General features: G+C 45.0%; 1 protein-coding gene across 3 annotated transcripts in view; it reads left to right on the plus strand.

Annotated features, from left to right (window-relative positions):
* Nucleotides 1-5,755: 5,755 nt before the first annotated feature.
* The window catches only part of MICALL1 (MICAL like 1), a 242,969-nt gene continuing 235,731 nt past the window's right edge, over nucleotides 5,756-12,993 (plus strand). For 2 of the 3 annotated variants that reach the window (XM_069231399.1, XM_069231400.1), the window contains exons 1-2: nucleotides 5,756-6,123; nucleotides 6,884-7,027. In XM_069231399.1, the coding sequence (XP_069087500.1) occupies nucleotides 6,885-7,027 (143 nt within the window). In that variant the 5' untranslated portion in view covers nucleotides 5,756-6,123; nucleotide 6,884. The remainder of the gene's footprint in view (nucleotides 6,124-6,883; nucleotides 7,028-12,993) is intronic. The other variant, XM_069231398.1, reaches the window with a different exon arrangement.

The following is a 12,993-nucleotide window of genomic DNA, read 5'->3' on the forward strand; positions in this document are numbered from 1 at the left end:
TTTTGAGGGACAACGCTGCCAGACTTAGGCCACACTCTAGAGCTAGCCGGTGGATTCCCACAAATCTGGAAGAGTTGAAAAAGTTCTTGGGTTTAACTTTTTTGATGGGGCTGATAAGGAAGCCATTGCTGTCTTCATATTGGTCTACTAGTCCCTTGATGGCAACTGCTATATTTCCTGCCATCATGAGTCGTAACCGGTATGAGCTTCTTCTTCGGATGTTGCATTTTGTAGATAATGCTTTAGCCTTGCCACGAGATCATCCTGATTCTGACCGTCTTTTTAAGATTAGACCTGTCCTTGATCACTTGGTAGATCGGTTTTCAGAGATCTATGTTCCAGGGAAAGAAATATCTGTAGATGAGTCTTTGGTCCTGTTCAAGGGTCGTTTGGTTTTTAGGCAGTACATTCCTAGCAAGAGGGCACGGTATGGAATTAAATTGTATATGCTGTCAGAAAGTAGTACAGGATATGTTTATCATTTCCGGGTCTACACTGGTAGGGATTCCAATATTGACCCCCCTGGTTGTCCGCCCACTTTTGGAGTTAGTGAGAAAATTGTGTGGGAACTTGGTAGACGACTGTTTAACAAAGGTCACCATTTATATGTAGATAACTTCTACACTGGAGTTCGGTTGTTCAAGGAGTTGTTCAGAGTGGACACTGTTGCTTGTGACACAATCCGCTCTAATCGGAAAGACTATCCAAGAGAGCTTGTCTGTAAAAAACTTGAGAAGGGACAGTGCAGTGCCTTGCGGAATGATGAGCTGCTAGCTCTGAAATTTGTAGACAAGAGGGATGTATACATGCTAAGCACCATCCATGATGAGAGTACTTCACCTGTGGCTGTTTGGGGTCAGGTTGCCGAAGTGTGCAAACCTGTGTGCATCTTAGACTATAATAAGCACATGGGTGGTGTTGATAGAGTAGATCAGAGGTTACTGCTGCTCGTAAGTCTTATGTGTGGTATAAGAAATTAGCGGTTCACTTGTTCCACTTGGCAACTTTTAATGCTTTTGTTGTGTTCAAGGATAGTTCTCCAGAGTCAAGGATGACATTTGTGAAATTTCAGGAGTCTATCATAGCTAGCCTTGTTGTGCTGGAACAGGCAATAGTTCCTAGAGAAGCAGTGGTGGAGGATGTGCTAGATTGAAAGACCGTCACTTTGCTGAGCACATTCCTCCCACAGCCCAAAAAAACTTTCCTGCTAAGAGATGTAGAGTCTGTGCTCGAAGAGGCATCAGGAAGGAGACTAGGATGTACTGCCCTGATTGTCCTTCAAAGCCTGGGCTGTGTGTGGGTGGCTGTTTCAGGAGCTACCACACACAGAAGAATTATTGGGAAATTCCGTGAGCGTAAACTGCTGTTTTATATTTTTATATGTTCGGTTTCACGGTTGGCATTAGTCATGTATTCAGTTGGAGCTTTTGTGTTTGTAGTTTTGTGGTGTGGGTGGGGTGGCGCATGGCTGGCGGTGTGCGTGGGGTGGCGCTTGGCTGGCGGTGTGCGTGGGGCTTGGCTGGTGGTGTGGGTGGGCGGTGCCAGCCAAACGCCAGTCCACACACTCATCAGCTGGTGTGATTGCTGTATCAGGCATGTGGGCGGATGAAAGTGATGGGCCCTTGACTGGCGCTGTCTGTGGATGCGAGTCTCGTAATATGCTGGGCCCGTGGCTGGCGGCGTGAATGGTCTTGTGCATGTCATGTATGAAAGGTGTGTGAATGGACTGTAAAGCGGTTGGTGCCTTGTCGTGGCTTTACAGCTCACGAGCTGTGAGTCATTGGTTCAGTTTTTTGGCCTTTCAGTTATTACCAGTGCATTTCACTTTTGTGAAATCTCTTGTTAATAAAATTTTATCTACTGAACCATCACTCACCCTCGTGCCAAATCCAACCAGTATGTGTGGTACAAATGACAAAACCTGCTCCGCTGTAATCAGGCGTCGCAGCACACTTGAGACACGCTAGGTGTCTCAGGTGGGACCCCGATGATGAAGCATGCCACCAACTTGGTTGGTGGGCGAGGGGTCTTTTTCACATAACCTAAGTGCGTTTCTTTTCACAATTTTAGTGTTTGGCACATCACAGACGTATGTGGACACATCAAAATGATATATTACAAAACTACCTGTGTTTGGGGGGGAGGGGCCAACTGTGTTTTTGGTCCTGGGTGCGGCCTTCATCTAGGGAAACTTACCAAACCCAGACATTTTTTAAAACTAGACACCCCAAGGAGTGCAGGGAGATGTGGCTTGCGTGGATACCCCAACATTTTCTTACCCAGACGCCTCTGCAAACTGCAAAATTTGCTTAAAAAAAGCATATTTTCCTGACTTTTGTTTGTACGATCACCGCTCCAGCACAAAATTCCTACTCCCCAGTGTTCCCCTCAGTCTCCCAAGTAAAATGACACCTCACTTATGTGGGTCCCCAAAGCAGAGTCAGTCTAAAGATGTATAAAAGAATATGTCCTTATAAACTCGCTGTGCTATCCCCTCTATCTCTACAAGTTTTGCGCCTTATTCTGTTGCAGGCACCTGGCCCACCCACACAAGTAAGGTATCCTTTTTACCGGGAGACTTGGGGGAACGCTGGGTGGAAGGAAATTTGTGGCTCCTCTCAGATTCCAGAACTTTCTGTCACCGAAATGTGAGGAAAACGTGTTTCTTTAGCCACCATTTTGAGGTTTGCAAAGGATTCTGGGTAACAGAACCTGGTCAGAGCCCCACAAGTGACCCCATCTTGGATTCCCCTAGGTCTCTAGTTTTCAAAAATGCACAGGTTTTGGTAGGTTTCCCTAAGTGCCGGCTGAGCTAGAGGCCGAAAATCCACAGGCAGGCACTGTTTTCAATGAAAAAAATGTGATGTGTCCACGTTGTGTTTTGGGCCATTTCCTGTTGCGGGCGCTGGGCCTTCCCACACAAGTGAGGTACCATTTTTATCGGGAGACTTGGGGGAACGCTGGATGGAAGGAAATTTGTGGCTCCTCTCAGATTCCAGAACTTTCTGTCACCATAATGTGAGGAAAATGTGTTTTTTATCCAGATTTTGAGGTTTGCAAAGGATTCTGGGTAACAGAACCTGGTCAGAGCCCCACAAGTCACCCCATCTTGGATTCCCCTAGGTCTCTAGTTTTCAAAAATGCACAGGTTTGGTAGGTTTCCCTAGGTGCCGGCTGAGCTAGAGGCCAAAATCTACAGGTAGGCACTTTGCAAAAAAACACCTCTATTTTCTTTCAGAAAATGGGATGTGACCACGTTGTGTTTTGGGGCGTTTCCTGTTGTGGGCGCTAGGCCTACCCACACAAGTGAGGTATCATTTTTATCGGGAGACTTGGGGGAACGCTGGGAGGAAGGACATTTGTGCCTCCTCTCAGATTTCAGAACTTTCTGTCACCAAGATGTGAGGAAAATGTGTTTTTTTAGCCAAAGTTTGAGGTTTGTAAAGGATTCTGGGTAACAGAACCTGGTCAGAGCCCCACAAGTCACCTCATCTTGGATTCCCCATGGTCTCTAGTTTTCATAAATGCACAGGTTTGGTAGGTTTCCCTAGGTGCCGGCTGAGCTAGAGGCCAAAATCTACAGGTAGGCACTTTGCAAAAAACACCTCTGTTTTCTTTCAAAAAATGGGATGTGTCCACGTTGTGTTTTGGGGTATATCCCGTCGCGGGCGCTAGCCCTACCCACACAAGTGAGGTACCATTTTTATCGGGAGACTTGGGGGAACTCTGGGTGGAAGGAAATTTGTGGCTCCTCTCAGATTTCAGAATTTTCTGTCACCGAAATGTGAGGAAAATATGTTTTTTTCGCCAAATTTTGAGGTTTGCAAAGGATTCTGGGTAACAGAACCTGGTCAGAGCCCCACAAGTCACCCCATCTCGGATTCCCCTAGGTCTCTAGTTTTCAAAAATGCACAGGTTTGGTAGGTTTCCCTAGGTGCCGGCTGAGCTAGAGGCCAAAATCTACAAGTAGGCACTTTGCAAAAAACAGCTGTTTTCTGTGATTTGTCCACGTTGTGTTTTGGGGCATATCCTGTACCGGGCGCTAGGTCTACCCACACAAGTGAGGTATCATTTTTATCGGGAGACTTGGGGGAACATAGAATAGCAAAACAAGTTTTATTGCCCCTTGTCTTTCTATACATTTTTCCCTTCCAAATGTAAGACAGTGTGTAAAAAAGACGTCTATTTGAGAAATGCCCTGTAATTCACATGCTAGTATGGGCACCCCGGAATTCAGAGATGTGCAAATAACCACTGCTTCTCAACACCTTATCTTGTGCCCATTTTGGAAATACAAAGGTTTTCTTGATAGCTATTTTTTACTCTTTATATTTCAGCAAATTAATTGCTGTATACCCGGTATAGAATGAAAACCCACTGCAGGGTGCAGGTCATTTATTGGCTCTGGGTACCTAGAGTTCTTGATGAACCTACAAGCCCTATATATCCCCGCAACCAGAAGAGTCCAGCAGACGTAACGGTATATTGCTTTCGAAAATCTGACATTGCAGGAAAAAGTTACAGAGTAAAACGTAGAGAAACATTTATGTTTTTTTCACCTCAATTTCAATATTTTTCTTTTTCAGTTGTTATTTTCTGTAGGAAACCCTCGTAGGATCTACACAAATTACCCCTTGCTGAATTCAGAATTTTGTCTACTTTTCAGAAATGTTGCGGTTTCTGGGATCCAGCGTTGGTTTCATGCCCATTTCTGTCACTAACTGGAAGGAGGCTGAAAGCACAAAAAATTGTAAACATGGGGTATGTCCCAGTAAAATGCCAAAATTGTTTTGAAAAAATTGGTTTTCTGATTCAAGTCTGCCTGTTCCTGAAAGCTAGGAAGCTGGTGATTTTAGCACCGCAAACCCTTTGTTGATGCCCTTTTCAGGGGAAAAAACACAAGCCTTCTTCTGCAGCCCCTTTTTCACCTTTTTTTTAAAAAAAAAAACGAAATTTTCACTGTATTTTGGCTAATTTCTTGGTCTCCTTCTGGGGAACACACAAAGTCTGGGCACCTCTAGAATCCCTAGGATGTTGGAAAAAAAGGACGCAAATTTGGCGTGGGTAGCTTATGTGGACAAAAAGTTATGAGGGCCTAAGTGCGAACTGCCCCAAATAGCCAAAAAAAGGCTTGGCACCTGAGGGGGAAAAGGCCTGGCAGCGAAGGGGTTAAGTCACAGTGTCTGAATTTTCCAATTTAAATATTTGAATATTAATTATTTACAACAAAATCGTTGTTGTTACTAAATTATCGTAAAATGCTAACAGCCACTGACAGAGCCAATAATGTTGGCAGGTTTTAGGTGCAAGTCAGTTGTGTTGTATATCGGTATACAATAACAGGAAGCTCAGAGATGGACCAAAAATACAGAAGGGGCACACTACTGGAAACACGGAAATTTAGTTTAGGAGTTTAACTCTCATCTTTAATTACACAGACCCCTTTTGGAGACCTCACATTTTTTTCATCCCACTTGACGCCCTTATCAAAGCTACAGAAGAAACACAACATGTGGAAAATAAAATACTCAAAGGGAATTTAATTTAAGATTACGTAAAACTTGAAGTGTAGCTGGGAATCTATCACTGGCACGGATTATCATGGGGCTTTTACAGTAATTGCAAAGAAAAGACGTGAATTCGATAGGCACCAAGTTCAAACCTAGTTTTTCTGGACCCCGCCGAACGCGCCCGACTTCAAGCGACACAGTAGGACTCACTTGCCCTCTCGCCTGCTTCACCCCTTAAGTTATCCCCGGCTAAAACTTACTCAACACAATTGTGAGTACATACATTCAAATTCTCCAGATGATGTGACATTTCAGTTTTATCTGAATGCGGCATGCAATCACCCCCCTCCACTCCTCCGCGGCTGTCGCCTCGTTGCTCAGCCGCTCATCACTTCTTGTGATTCACCCCATGTGACCCCCCCACACCGCACACGCAGCCTCCTTCACCGCGGCCCGGCCCCCCCCGCCCTCCGGGCGGCGCTGGGGAGGAGCCGGCTCGCACTCAACGGGGAGCACCGGCGGAGGAGGCAGGAAGAGCCGAGGGGCTGGGCCAGGAACGGAGGCCGAAGAGCCAGGGAGGGGTGGCCGACGCTAGACCGGTCCTCGGTCTCAGGTACTGGGGCAGTCTGGTGGGAGGAGGGGGTAACCGGGGGACAGCGACCACTAGAGTCCGCGGCCTGGTCATAACACAGGCCCGAGAGGGAGGGCCAAAACCCTTCGGTAAAGCCTGCTTCCCCGCCCCCAGGCCCACACCCCAGCCTGTGCCCGGAGTCCACAGACTGGCTCCTCTCCCAGCGGCCGGCCCGAAACCTTCAGTCCAACTCCCTCTTCCACTTGCCGGTGTACTGCTCACTACCGTCCGCTCCCTTGCCCTGAATAGTCACTCGCCAGCCTGTCTCCAGATTTCTCACGTACACACTGGAGTGCCTGCTGGCTCAGCCTTCAGCCGGGTCCCTTAACCAGATAACCACTCACTCACCAGCCTGCACCTTCTCCTCCGAGGCTGCATTCACCTAACAGTCCCTCCCCTTACCAGTAAATCTACAGTTCCCCACGCCAGCCTGCCCACACCCCCTCGGGGATGCAACCCTTTCACACGGCTGTCGATGTTCCAGCCTGTCATGCTTTCAGACAGTTACCCTTTACCCACTATATCCTGCCCTGTTTTGCCTACGTCCTTCAGCAAGCGGCCCTCTTAACCGCCCCTTAAGAATGACCTTAATCGACCTGGCATTCTTTCTTTTCCCACCTTATCCTGGCCCTCACTGACCTCCTCAGCCTATCACATTATCTCACCACCAAGTTTCCCACATGCCTGTAAGCACTTTAACCCTAAACTGCCCACTTCAACACCTCGCCCGTTCCTCCCTTAGGATGTCGGCGGTGAGGGCCATGCAAGAGTGGTGCCGCCTGCAGTGCGAGGGGTACTCTGGGGTGCAGATTCGTGACTTTAGCTCCTCCTTTCGTGATGGACTGGCCTTCTGTGCACTGATCCACAGACACCGACCCGACCTCATGTGAGTATTGTGAGGAACATTATCCCGAACTCATGTTAGTGCACAGTGGCACGTGTTACCGCTTTTATTCTTGTGAGAACTATAGGTGATACATCAACATTTTCAGACTTAAGTGTCTGATGCTCTATTCCTTTGTTCTTTTTCCCCCCCAGCAATAACCACAATATCGAATGAACAATGTGGACACAATAATATTTTACCACTTGTTCATTCCTTTGTGGGTATAATTATATATATATATATATATATATATATATATATGAGTGTATTGACAGGTTCTTTCAGTGAGTTAGAGCCTGTCAGAAAGTGTATGGATGAGTGCATGGATGTGTCAGTGACTGTATGCGTGAGTTAGTGTGTAAGTGAACGTGTGGGTGACTGTATACTTGGGTCAGTGACTGTATAGGAGAGTGAGTATATGTTTTAATATCTATATGACTAAGTGAGAGGGTGTGAGTAACTGTGGGTGAGTGACAGGTTGTGTTATTTGTTGTGTGGGTGAATGAGTGGGTGTACAAGTAGTTGTATGGGTGAGTGGTTCATTGTCTGGGTCGCTGTATGTATGACTGGGTGGGTGGCTGTGTGGATGCATTGCTGAGTAAGTGTGTGTATGGGTGTGTGAGTGGCTGCCAGTGGCTGTATACCAGAATAAGTGAAGATTGGATTAGGTGGCTGTGTAGCTGTCTGAATGACTTTGTGTGTATAAGTCAGTTTGTGATTAATTGCAGTGTGACAGGCTATATGAGTAAGCGATTGGGAGTGTGAGTACATTTTACGAGTGAGTTTTTGTGTGTATTGGTGTGTGAATGGGTATGAGTAGTTGTGTGAGTGGTTGTATGAGAGGTTTGTATGGGTGTGTGAGTAGGGTGTGAAAGTCTTTAGGTGGATGATGTCATCAGTGATGTCACTGACCATCTCATGAGAGACGTAATATGTGAGGTCATAAGTAGGGCATTGCGCGGGTGTAAGTTATAGTTAGGGCTGGTAATTATAATTGCTGAATTTTGTATGGTTTTGTGTGAGTAAATTCTGTACCTAACTATAATATCCCTGTAACCTTTTTTTTTTTTTTTTGTGTGAATTTCTAAGTTTTTTTTTTTTTTTTCTATTTCCTAACTTTAACATCCCTGTAACCTTCTTTTTTTTTTTTTTTTTTGTGAATATTTCTTTGGTTTTTTTAATGTAAAGTAAGTTTTTACTACTTTACGTTAATCCAACCACATCCGTGCATGGCCTTTGGGCGTGCGCGGCAAGGGCTGGCCACAGGGCCTGGCTGTGGCCAGGCCCTGTAGCCAAGCCTCTAACCACCCAACCCCATGCCAGTTTGTGTGTATGACTTAGTCTGTGAGTGGGTGCAAGAGTGTATGAGTGGGTTTGTGAGTGGATGCATAAGTGTCTGAGTGGGTCTGTGAGTAGGTGCATGAGTGCCTCAGAAGGTCTGAGAGAGTGCATGATTGTCTGAATGGGTCTGAGAGCCTGTGAATCGTTTTGTTTGTTTTATCTGTGATATTCCCAAATTCGCCGCAGCGTTACACGGGGGGCCGCTCTGAGCGTCGTGACGTATTCACAAATATTGCATGTGGTGAAAAAAATGTTTTTCTTTGTTTTAAACTTATAATATGACCCTCAAACACCCCTATAGCTCAGCCCTATGGTCAGAATACCTCCACCCTGACCCCTTATACTATGTTTCTTATTTGTTTTCAGCCTCAGGGACCATGTTCCGTTACTTAAAATGGCAGCAGCAACTTTCAGCTCAGGTTGCGGCCAGCCAATCACGCCATTCCTGTTGTGGCGCACATTCACAATTTGTGGCAAATGTTGCAACCCTAGATATACACATTTGATTTTCCTTTAATTTCTCTAAAACTACTGAAAGGATTTACACCAAATAACAAAAAAGTGTGCTTTCTGGACCAAAAGCTAAATTTCAGCCAAATTTGGTGTAATTCTGACCAGCGATGCACGCTGCAGTCGTGTATAAAAACTCTATTGGAGTTGCCATGGGAAACTCACTTTTCTGACCCCCCCTCCTTTTTTCTTGGTCCCTGCTTAATGGATAACCCTGAAAATTTTCATGCTCCAGAGGACCCTAGAGGAAAAGAAAATTGGGAACATTTCCTGAAGGTTCGGCAAACAGTGCCATAGATAAAGGCAAGTCTAAAAACGCTTTTCCTATGGAATCTAGGTCCTAAATATAACCACCTCCTGGCGACTGCCAGTAGGTATTGTGTGTGTATGTATGTATGTGTATATATATATATATCAGGGATGTGGAATTCCTATTGTCTGACTGCTAGTGGGACATTTTGTTTGGGGTCAAACGCCACAAGTTTTCATGTTTATTTTTTCCTTGGGACACTTAGGCCCAATCCCCTCCAGCACAAACGTTTGTCTGCCAGTTTACAGAGAAGGGAACTGTGTGCAGTTAAGGTAATATGTGTCCATATGTTAATGCTGTTCAAACTTGTATTTATGGTTCATTAATGAAACGCCTTCATTATTAGGGTGAGCATTGTAAATAGACGTTTTAAGGTCACGCTGCACTACAGTAAAAAATAAATAAAAAAAAGTACACACTTGTTTGAAAGGTTTAACAATAAAAGGCTAAGTATAATGCTCCCAGAACGCTCTGATTAGATGCAAATGTTTGCAGAAGCTTGTAATCAAGAGTGATTGTTCTTTGCTTCCAAAATAAAATGTTCAGAAAAAAAGTAGGAAAAAAATGTTTTGCTACTATGAAATTTTAGGTGCTATTTCTTTGAAGCGTCATTTAGTAAAATGTGTTGATGCATGCGAGTACTTCCCAAAAATATTCCTAATGGAAAATCAGTGTAACCGTTTTCAACAAGATTATGGGAAGCATGAAAATAAATTAACATGCACTGGCAAAGCCAACCGATCCAGCATTTTTATGAGACTTTTGGTTTTGCCAATGCATGTCTTGTTTTGACATGGCTTTTGTAACACTTTATTGTTGTGGGAGCTGCGAGGCACTCACCATTGTAAAAAAAAAAAAAACACTGGCAAAAAGAAAAAAAAATAATTGGTCTCAAAAAGCACACATTGCCCCCAGTGGCGTAACAAAGGGCCCACAGCCCACCTCATGGGGGCCCCTCAGCACAGCACCTGCCTTTAGTGAGTCTGGAGGTAGGGGGGCCCCTCCAGTTTTATTATGCCACTGATTGCCACAGTAGTTCCTGGCACTGAAGAAAAAATACTTTGAATGCCAATATGCTCCTTGTGGAAGAGCAGAATGTGATAACTCACAGTAAAGCCAGGAGATAGATATAGAGAAATAGAAGACCCAATTCTGAAAGAAAGTCACAAAAGTGTACCCATTGTATTTGTCTTTAACGAGTGACTTTCATGAATTCACAAGAACGTACAGAAATAGACCAGGAAATTGTACTCCTAGACAATATATGTGAATTGTATTTTAGCATGATGAAATATGCATGTGTAGATTTGCTCATGTGAAAATCTATTGAGCGTTTACAAGTTCAGTTTCCCTCCAACCACTTTTTTTCCCAGCCCTGGAAGAACTTCTACTTCTGCCATTGTCAGGAGTAAATTTCCAACATTTCTCATTATGGAAAAAGATTAGAGAAGAGCTGGTGAAAATCCTTAAAACATGCAAGTTAGTAGGTTTGCAGACTCAAAGGCATTCCAGCCCTGGAACTATTGCTTACTGCTTCCTCTAACCACAGTATTTAGATCTGCGGAAAGGTGGCAACATAAGGAAATTGCTATAGTAGGGATTGAAATTGCAAGTATTCAAGCCCTACTATAGTAGTAGCCCTGGCATAATCAGAGAGGCTATTACTAGAGCTCTTACATAATGAGATTGCTGCCATAATTTGTTGCTGCACTACACAGCACCAAAGGGACACGTAGATTTTATTTTTACAGGAAAAGTAGATTTAAGAAGCAACCTGTCCCATGGACAAGTAGATATTTTATTAAATTCCACATCCCTGATGTATATGTGTGTATATAAAATGTGTGTGTATATATATATAATATAATAATATATATCATTTTGTTTCCCACTGAAAAAAACAAAGGTTACAGGGATGTTATAGTTAGGAAATAGAATTTAAAAAGCCATAGATATTAACTTAAAATAACCAAAGGTTATAGGGACGTTATAGTTAGGTTCTGAATTTACTTGTACAAAAACTTCGAAATTCAGCAGGGATAGTTATTTCAAGTAACTATAACTCGTGCCCTAAGGTAACTATAGCTCGCGCCCCTGCCATGCATAGTTTATTTATGGATAATTTTACAATAAATGTTACAGTGATATTATGAAAGATGTCATGATTGCTGAAATATGTGGGGTAATTAGCAGTGCATGGCGAGGGCGGGGTCAAACAACGCCAACGATATAGGCAAGTCAAAAATTAAATGGAAACGTGGTCCTAACTATAACTACCTACTGGCAACCGTCAGTAGGTAATTATATATATATGAAATTAAATGAAAAAATGAAAGGCTGCAGGGACGTTATAGTTAGTTTCATGTTTTACCCATACAAAACCATAGAACTTCAGCCGTTATAGTTATGCTTGGAGTTATACTTTTGTTAAGAAACTATAACTCATGGCCTAAAGTTGCTTCCCGGCACAAGTTATAGTTTCTTTAGATACGTTCTCCTACCTCCACTGCCACCGCACTCTCACCCTACACCAAACACTGGACCCTCCCACCGCAGAACCATTGAACACCAACCCAGAGCCGCATCCTCCTCAACATACGCTCCCTCCACAAACATGCCATAGAACTCTGATACCTACTGGACTCCACCCACCCAGACATCACCTTCCTCACCGAAACTTGGACAAATCCAGCATCTACACCGGCCTCTGCCATCCCCAGCTACTAAAGGCCGGCGTTCCCACCCAGGCGGCGGCCTGGCCATCCTACACAAATCCTCCCTCCGCTTGACAACCAAAGCTGAAGAACATTTACCCCCTCATGGAGCACCTCCATTTCCAGATACACGCCATACCCAGATACACGCCATACCCAGGTCAACCTGCTCCCGTTCAACCTTCAGCGACTGCATCGTAGAAATAATTTCTCCTCGCACTCTCGCCTCCTCAAACTGATTCCTCCTCGGCGACCTCAACTACCACATTGACAGCAGCAGCAACCACTCCATCACCGTTTTCCCTGCTCAACAACCTCGCCACAATAGGACTAAAGCAACTGGTCCCTTTGCCAACACACACCGCAGGACACACACTGAATGCCATTTTTTCCACCAGCAGCAACATCACCATTGACAACACCTCCACACTTCATTAGACTGACCATCACTGCATCCATTTCTTCATCACCTCACCGACCATCCACCTCCACACACACCGAGCCCCAAGCAGGAAATGGAACGGCATCACCAAGGAACAGCTCTCCAACACCCTCAGCAAGTCTTGCCCCCCCCCCCTTCACCGCAGACGCTAACATATTGGCATGGAACTTCCACCAATGGATCTCAGAATGAGCCAACACCCTAGCACCTCTCGGTAAGACCTCAGCCAAACACCACCGCCAAAAAGACAGCTGGTTCTCCCCCGCACTCCAGGACTCAAGGTGCACCTGCAGACGGCTTGAGAAAAGATGGAGGGACAGCAAGTCCCCAGAAGACTTTGAGGCTTTCAGAGCGCCCACCAAATCCCACCACCACTTCAAAGTTACTAGGAAAGCCACCTTGCAGGACTGCATCAGCTCCACCGCTCACAACATCAAAGAGCTTTTCACCATGGTCAAAGAGTTTGCCAACCTCCAATCAGAAACAGCATGCACCTCTCCATCCCAAGACCTCTGCAACAGGCTAGCCAACTTCTTCCACCGGAAACCAACGACATATACAACAGCTTAAGTTCCCAAGACCCTCCGAGCCCTCCACCAACCCCCCAAATCTGTCCCATCAAACCACCACAGACCCTACACTGCTGGAC

This window comes from Pleurodeles waltl, chromosome 4_2 (genome assembly GCF_031143425.1).
Source record: "Pleurodeles waltl isolate 20211129_DDA chromosome 4_2, aPleWal1.hap1.20221129, whole genome shotgun sequence".
Classification (NCBI taxonomy): domain Eukaryota; kingdom Metazoa; phylum Chordata; class Amphibia; order Caudata; family Salamandridae; genus Pleurodeles; species Pleurodeles waltl.